General features: G+C 32.0%; 1 protein-coding gene across 11 annotated transcripts; it reads right to left on the minus strand.

The window, feature by feature from the left end:
* Positions 1-249: 249 nt before the first annotated feature.
* On the minus strand, positions 250-6945 carry LOC136208563 (disease resistance protein At4g27190-like). Of its 11 annotated transcripts, XM_065999549.1 has the most exons (7): positions 6648-6943; positions 6528-6561; positions 3954-5744; positions 3582-3689; positions 2640-2810; positions 2146-2450; positions 250-564 (listed from the first exon to the last, which is right to left on the minus strand). In XM_065999549.1, exons 3-7 carry the CDS (start codon positions 5730-5732, stop codon positions 543-545), a joined length of 2385 nt encoding a protein of 794 aa, XP_065855621.1. In that variant the 5' UTR covers positions 5733-5744; positions 6528-6561; positions 6648-6943; the 3' UTR covers positions 250-542. The 11 variants fall into 11 exon arrangements, with proteins under 11 accessions (XP_065855621.1, XP_065855620.1, XP_065855618.1 ...); XM_065999548.1 differs by having other exon boundaries at positions 2146-2807; positions 6648-6945; XM_065999546.1 differs by having other exon boundaries at positions 2146-2810; positions 6528-6558.
* Positions 6946-9311: the final 2366 nt, after the last annotated feature.

Here is a 9311-nt window from a genome sequence, read left to right on the forward strand (position 1 = left end):
CTCCTTAATCGTAAATTCGTAAGCTTTAGGTTTGTTCTTTTTCTTGTTCTCCATACAAATAACTTCTTCTTCTAAATTGGATTTCCTCTTCTAAAGTTTGAAGGTAAATAGTAAAGTGTAATTTAGTCATTTCCGAAGTCATAAACGGTAAAAAATCTAAGAAACAGACGAAAGGACTAAACAGTTCACTAAGAAAAAGGTTAGGGACCTTACCATGTGTTTTTGAAAATACAGGGACTAAACAGTGTGTTTTGTCAAAATATAAGGACTAATAAATTAATTACCCTTAAAAAAATTAGGAGGATATACATATACCTTTCAGAGAGTCAATAATCACATTAAGTATATAACCTTTTCAAAATACAGAGGGGCAGTTGACTTTTTTTGGACAAAGTACGGAGGACTAAAAATGTATTAATCCATCTAAAAATTATCTGATAGAGGTCTCAAATAGCAGAAGCACCACCAGTTCATAACATTTTCTTTACAATTTCTCAGGGTCTCAAATAGCAGAAGCACCACACCAGTTCATAACATTTTCTTTACAATTTCTCATTCTTCAATCTGAAAATAACATTATAATTATAAGCAATATCAATTTATCTTTCGTATTTCAAGATTAAATAAATTAAATTATTCATAATTGCATATACATAAAAAAAAGAAAAAAAAAAGCATGCCGAGACCCTTGATCTTTTATTCTTTGGTACATAAGTCCCTGAATTTCTTATTTCGATACATTAAACCTCTGATTTTATTTTTTACCATATAACCAAGAAAATCAACGTTGAACATAAAACTCGGTTAACAGTATTATTCATTTCACATGCGTTCGAAATTTGTATTTTTAACGGTTCGAAACTATAAAAATCTTATTTCGAGCTGTAAAAATATAAGTTCAAACATATATAAAAGGCTTAATGCTCCTGCAGCCCCCTTAACTTGTCTGAATTGGTCATTTTACCCGTTCAACTCATCGGATGTCCTATTTACCCCCTTTAACTCCATAAAAATGGTATTTCTAACCCTCTTAACTTGTCCAAATTGGTCATTTTACCCATCCCCAACTCATCGAATGTCCTATTTACCCCCTTAACTCCATAAAAGTGGTATTTCTCACCATTTGTGATCCTATTTAGACCCTTAACTCTATAAAAGTGGCATTTCTTACCCCTTTATAGTGCAAAATTAATAGGACTTATTCAAATGAGTTTGAAAATATATTTTTTTTAATATCAACTTTTTATTTTGTTTTAATTTAATAATTATATTGATCCTTCATGTGTTTATTACAATAATATTGTATTATAAAAATTAGATAATCAAAATTTAACTAACCAAAAAAGTTGAAAAGAAAGAATGAATAAAAAATACAAATAACAAGAACATTAATATAAATAAGTTAAAGACATTATATATAGGGATAAGGTACCAAAATAAGCCTATGGTTTTTGGAGAAGTATTAATTTAGGTTTCACGTACAAAATTGCATAAATATAGGTTTAACATTTAAAAAATGTATGAATTTAGGCCTCGATAACGGATTGTAAGGGGTGAGAGATACCACTTTTATGGAGTTAATAGAGTAAATAGGACATTCTATGAGTTGGGGGTAAATAGATAAGTTGAGGGGGTGAGAAATACCACTTTTATGGAGTTAAGGGGATAAATAGAACATTCGATGAGTTGAAGGGGTAAAATGACCAATTTGGACAACTTAAGAGGGTTGGGGGAGCATTAGGCCTATATAAAATGACTAACCGTCTTTTAACTGACTGAATTAGATGATCACAACAAACTAACATGACAAGCAATAACTTACTGTGACTAAAAATATACGATCAGGAGTCTAATGCACAAAATAATAAATAATCAAGGGCCTGGAAAAGAAAGCAAAATGCACAAAATAATAAATAATCAAGGGCCTGGAAAAGAAAGCAAGTGAATTTACATCAATGTAATAGAAAAACAGTGGCAGAGCCGAGATTTAGTTTCTAAATCTCGGGGTACAATTGCAGCACCCCAAACCCTTTTATCAGGCGAAGGACCGCTTGGATATATTCCGACTAATCGGAGGTGCAACGGAACGTGTACACTCTCTCTCTCCGCCACTGTAGACAACATATATATAGAAAGAGATTTTACCTGTTGATAGTTGTATTAAGATCTCCCAGTAATGGATATGAGCTTCCGTTCATTTGTATCCTTTCGAGCATTTGCATACTCAATGACGAGCAAGAGAAAAACTCCATCTTATTGCATTGTTCAAGCCTCAAAGTTTCTAATTTAGGCATCGCAATCCAACTAATCCCGCCATAAAAAACACTAAGCTTAGGCATATGTTGAAGCTCCATAACCTTTAGATAACAGAATACAATTGTATCCTTCACTGTATCTACTTCGTCATCATCATCTACAACAATTTCTTTCATCTTCTCACAACGACTAATCTGTATTTTTTTTAGTTGAACCATAAGTTTGGCTACTCGATATGGGAACACATATAAGATGTTGTGACATTGTGATAAAACTAGATGTTGCAAATTCTGAAAGGCCATGATTTTTGGTGGAATCTGAAACCATATATGCCTTAAATTATGTAAGCTATACAACTCCAATACTCGTAAAGAATTTATTACCCCAGTTGTGCCATGCTTTTCCTTGAATAAGAATATAATTTGCAGTGCATCACAAAATGCTATTTTGAGTTTTGTCAAACTTTTCAACTGCTTTTCCACCAATTTAGATGAAAATGCACTGTACATTTCCTTCACACTAATTGCATCCTTGATCTTGGTATGTGAAACCTTCTACAAAATATATATTAACAAAAAATTAAAATGGCAAACAATGATTATTCTTAGTGATTCTGTTTCACTCCCGGCCACCGGAATCTACCTTTGAGAGGGTGGTTCCAGATGGCCTTCTATCTAAGAAGAGAGTCTGGGGATGCTACAAATGCAACTCCAAACTCTTCTCTTTTTGATTCTGCCACTGTTCTAGTAAATTGCACCAATAGTCACTGAAGTTTGAAGTCGGTTTCGAAAAGGCCGTTGAACTTCATTTTGTTTCAATAGTCACTAAACTTTCCACTCAATTCAGACTGAAAAAATAACTGGAATAGTGATAGTGATGTGTCAATCATGTTAAAAAAAATCTATGCTGTTATATAACATGACAGCCACGTGGCAAACACGTGTATGCTACCTGACAGCTAAAAGAATAAAATATATATATTTTTGCTACCGTGTGATATTGAATTAAGTAAATAATAAATATAAGTTTTATTTTTTTAGTGTCATATCATAAGTAAAGTCCATTATTTGTAACGTGGATGTCATGCCATTATTCAAGTGGTTTTTTCTGTCTGAAATGGTCAGAATGACTTTATTGGAATAAAAATGAAAGTTCATGCTTTTTTGAGACAAAACAAAGTTCGCTCACTTTTTTTAAACTAACTCCAGACTTTAGCGACCATTGGCGCAATTAACCCGCCACTGTTCTTAATCGAAAAACTTTATTTGACATTTACTATATCAGTATACACAGCATATTTAAAAAGCATTTTGTTGCATATATACCTGATTGTTGGAAATATCAGTTTGTTGGAGAGAAACGAGTTGTTCATCATCAATGCTACTTGTGCTATCAAATGCACCAATTGGCCTCTCAATGCTAGCTGACACAATCTGTAATCATCAATGTGAATGAGTATAGCGGTGGAGTCAGAATTCTAAATTTAGGATGCAATTGCAGCATCTTCATTCTCTCTTCCAAGACGGAGAGCCGCCTGAAACCACCCTACTTAGGCTAGATTCCGGCACCGGGGGTGCAACAGACCCCTGCACCCGCCTCTGATGAGTACATGCTATTTACACACACATATTTTTTTGTATACAAAGTGAGGAAGGTTGTCAAGATGATACTACTTAAATACATACATAAATTTTTACCTCATTAGTAATCACTGGCAGATCCTTGTTTACAAGAAAACCAACCAACTTTGGAAGTGAATACAAATGTAGTTCTTCAATAAAGCAACCCTCATTGAAATTCTCATCCCGTTCTTCGTTTCCGTATAAAACTCCCTCCATTTCATTACAATCAAGAATCTCTATGCTTTTGAGTTGCCTCAACCCTTTAGCGACTGACAATGGAAATATATATTTCAATTTCTGACAGAACCTTATATTGATCTGTCTCAAATTCTCAAACAATCCCAAACACGGCCTTGTTCCGTGCCATATTTCTTTCAGATTAGATAACATTGATAGATGGAGATACTTCAACTCACTGAATGAATTATTTGGAATCCAATTGTCTGTTGTAACAACTAAATGTTCTAGTTCATCGCATTTAGTAAGAATCATCTTTTTCAACTGTGGAAACTCATAGCCTTCTAATCGGGACATCACATTCTTCAAATTTCTCACTTCTATCAAACTTAAATCTTCAACTCTCCGCATCAAATCCCAAATCCCGCTCTGTTTGATATTGAATGCATCACCTGTGAGTTGCAACTTATTCATTCTACCTTCCCCAAGTGGTTGATATTTAAAATCATTATGTATGAGGATTCTAAACCGTTGAATATTTTTGAAGATTGATGTCTTTTTAGGCAAAATTGAAGCTTCTTGTAGACTAATTTGTAACGCATATAATGAAAGGGATGTGATCTCACTAAAACTTGCATTAATTTTCACTCCTTCCTCTGATTCTGCACAATCATAATCATCTTCTTCTTTTCCCCTACATCCCCACCTTTTGTAGCTCAATGGCAAATACAACTCTTCTAGCTTCAACATTCTTGATAATACACCGGGTGGAATGTACACAAGTTTCGTTGATTCTCTCAAGTCGAGCAATCTCAGATTACAAAGCTGTTTCATCTCCTTTGGGATATACCTTAAACTTAAGGTGGAAATCGAAAGAAATTCCAGGTATTTAAAGCGTCCAATCCAAGACATATCTTCCAACTTGTGTACTTTAAGATGTAACGTTCGAAGATTCCTCAGCTCTTTGAGTGATTGTGTCAAAGATGTGATGTCCAAAATCAGAACTTGGACCTTTCTCAGTAAGGCTTGTGCATCTTTCCCATATTGATGGAGCAAAGCAAGCTTTCCCATGAATAGCCAGTTATATGTTAAATCAATTTCTAATCCATATTCTGAGGCAATCAATTTCGCTAAAACACGTCCATCATCCAACATTTTGACATGCTGATTATCATACTCGTCTTTCTCGCGAAGAAGCTCATTAGATAGCCAACCAGCGTTGTCGACATCGTGATTTATCTCTTCCTCAACAAATGAGAAATCAAGATGGATTTCATCTCTCGCTCTGGTCCTGTCACCAAGGCGGTTATTCTCCTCGCCACAAAGCTCAATCATGTCACGAGTTGTTAGATCATGAAGGATATCATGAATGAGATGTCTTGCTTCAATCATGCCATGCACATCTTTACACAAATTTAGGCCCATCATATATATAACCAAATCATCTACTGGTATACTAAAATCTTGAGGAAATATGCTACAAATGATAAGGCATAGCTCGAGTTTAGTTGGTATTTTTCTTGGTTTAGACACATCCATAAGTCGAGCTATATGCTTTGATCTACGAGCCAATTCATTTGATTTTGATGTTAGTTTCACCCAAATAAGTTCTAACTTATTTCTCAATCTCATATTAATAGGTACGCTAGGTTGTTCATCTCTCCCCTGCCTTGCCATTTTGATGTAATTCTGGTTAGTTAACAAAATTGTCGCTAATTAATAACTCCATAAACTAATAAAAAGTTATTAGTGTAAAATGCACCGACAGTCATTGAAGTTTTTGGATTTGTTTCACTAATAAGGTTACTGAAATTCTTTTTCAATAAAATCATCTCGACCAATTTGTGTAGAACAAATCATGAATGTTGACGTAACATACTACAGACAATTGACTATATATCAACCAATTTATGACCACGTGTGTGCCACGTCCTAAGCCACAAATATCCAAGTCTCTTCTGTGTTTCCTAAACATTCCTTTGATTTTTTGTATACAAATTGGCCGGAATGACTTTAGTATGAAGTTCAATTATTTTATTAAAAGAAAATGAAATACAATAACCTTTGTGAAACATATCACAAACTCCAGTGCTCGTTAATGCAGATTAAGGCTTTTAAGTTTCAACTGAGTTTGATATTGATGGTTAATTATCTCATTAACTAAGGATTCAATATGTGCGATTACAATTATAATTGATCCTCATCAAGTCAAACGGAAAGATCAGAGGCAAATAATAATAATAAAAGATCGAAACTAGGCCTAAACATGTTTGCTCTACACTAAGAATTAACTCAGATAAATCAACTAATAAAATTATGCTTTGAGATTTTATCTAGAAATTTGACTTCATGTTTCAGCTTCAACTATGCAGTACAATTAAACTTGCTTGGAACTACGATTCAGAGAGAAAGCTAATAAAATATAAATTCTAACAGCCAATTAATCAATCAGGTTAGGGTTTGAGTTATTACCTTGTTTCTTTTGATCAGATTAAGCTTCCGACTGCTAAATTAATGGAGAAAAATCAAACGCACAGAAGAGAATATTGAAAAGGAGACAGAATTAAATTAAATTATGATTATAAGATTTACCTACAAACTTCGCCTTCTTTGTTAACTGCTTTCGCTATGTAGATAGTAAAAATGAGCTTCCTCTGAACCTGATCCAGTAGCTAAACACATATGCTAAAATGATTAATTAGGGATGAGCTTTCCCTCGTGAACAAGCTCCTGATCTTGATTGGATTTTTTTTTTTTAATAATTGCAGTAGAAATGTAAAACAATTGCTTCCAAAACTATCTCTCTCGTGAACAAGCTCCCGAGCTTTCCCTCGTGAACGAGCTGTTTGCGAACTGCTGGTAAGCTACTCATGAATAAATGTTGGGTAACTTTTGGTCCTTTTGTCTACCAATTTTTTGGAGTTGTAATCGATATATTTTAGTATAAATATATATATATAAAATAATAAAATAATATGGTTAGTTTATATTATATTATAGTTATTCTAAAAGCTAAGATATATTAGGTTAAAAATTTAAAAAAATAGATAAAATGACTATAAGGTTAATATTTGTAAAAGATAAGAACCTTAAAATGTGTTTTTCAAAATAAAATGATTAAATAATGTGTTAGATAAAAACTAAAGGATTAATAAATTATTTACGCATAAATGTTAAACTCGAGCTTAAGTTTGTTAATTTCCGAGTGTGAGCAGATATAACAGAAGCATTTCTAGCATTTTGGAGGTGCTAGACAAATTTTCTACCTTTTATTTCATATTTAAATTTCGTATTTACTTTAGAAATAATAAATACAAGTATATTATTAATTGCAATTCAAAACATACAGGATGTTGTTGTTGTTTTTTGGAATATATACAGGGTGTTGTTATTCACTATTCCATTTTATTTATCACCGTCCCTCATTTGACAATTCCGTCTTTTTCATTTTTTTTTTTTGACTAAAAACTGAAAATTATTTCTCTCTCCCGAACTAAAACGAAATTCTAAAAAAATGGACTTGAGAATTCCGAAAATGGACGATTTCAAAGGCGAGGTAAAAAATAGATCCGAGAACTCCGTAAATCGATGAATTATAATTTTTTTTAATATTCGGACTTTGCCTGGGCGGGAGAAAATCCCGCCTACCTTTGAATAAAATTGATATTACATCAATTAAAGAATTATATAATTAAATTAGAAATAATTTATTTTATTTTTTAATATTAATATATTAGATGGACAGGTTGTGCCGGGTTTGGGAAATACTTTTTACAGTCTAGTCCAGTCCGGCCCGAGTCCGATATAAATTTAGTGTGGATTAGACTGGGTTTGGACAAAGTAATTACATGATAAATCCGATTAGATCTGGTTCGAATCCGGTCCGGTTCAATCTATGAACATGTTCAATTCAATTCAGTTGAGTTAATTTCAGTAAAAAAAAGAATGAAGCCTAAGATCCTATTCTTTATTACTTAATTTCAGTAACAATCAGTTCAGTTCAATTCAGTATTCAGTTTCACCATTCAATAATTTATCATTATTTATATATAATTTATTATCATTATTATTATTATTTATCTATAATTTATCATTATTTATAAATTAGATAAAAGTCAAGAAATTGTAATTTATTAAAATATACATCGTTTAATAAAAAAAAATAAAGTATGCATCCATATATATATATATATATAGCGGGTTGACCAAGCCAAGGCAAACTAATGGCAAAGACCCAAGGCAAGCCAAGAACAAAAAACCAAATATTATAAATCAATAAAACTAGGAATTGCATCCATATTTGAAAATTAGGAATTGCATATTTTTTTCCCTTCAATTATTAATGGACAAAACTAGATTTATAGGATAGGCTTTACAATTAATTGTAGAGTTAAGGTTCAAAAATATCCCTAACGTTTTGGATCCGGAGCAATTTTACCCCTAATGTCTAAAATAGTGCAATTTTACCCCTAACATTGGTAACCAACATATGTTTGTGATTTGTTACTGATAAAATTGCACCATTTTAGACATTAGAGGTAAAATTACTTCTGGCCCAATACGTCAGGGGTATTTTTTGCACTTTAACCCTTAATTGTAATAAAAAGTTAAGAGTTTATATTTATATGAAAATTTGTATGTAAATTTGTGTTTGTATGTAATTTGTACTTTTAATTTAAATTAAACTCATTTTTATTTAATTTCATAGACTTTTATCGAACCGAGCTTTTATTTGATATTCAATTTAGTTTTATCTTTAATAATATATTTATTTATTATTGATATTATTATTATTATTAGAACATGAGTTTTTTCTGAAAAAAAGAACTATTATTATAAGGATTATAAGTTTATTAATGTCCAATATTATCATTAAATTTATTTTAAAGTCTAATATCATTGTTGTTAAATTTGGTTAAGTTCGGTTACATTCAGTTAAATTCAATAGCATTCAGTTAAGTCAGTAGCAATCAGTTAAATTCAGTAGTATTTCGTTCAATTCAATTCAATTTAGTTGGCTCTGTGTCACGCGGATTTCGGATATTTTTTAAAGTATAAAAGAAGAAGATATTTTTGTCTTTTCACCCTCTCTCCTTCCTCATCCTCTACTGATTTACTGATTTTGGCCAACTGTTCTATTAATTTTGCCTTCTTTTAAACATTTTGGCCAACTGTTCTATTAATTTGACCATTCATGAAAGCTTATGTGGCAGTCATTCATTTGGCCAAATATCTAAATTCAAAAGCACAAACATA

Source organism: Euphorbia lathyris, chromosome 10 (assembly GCF_963576675.1).
Source record: "Euphorbia lathyris chromosome 10, ddEupLath1.1, whole genome shotgun sequence".
NCBI lineage: Eukaryota > Viridiplantae > Streptophyta > Magnoliopsida > Malpighiales > Euphorbiaceae > Euphorbia > Euphorbia lathyris.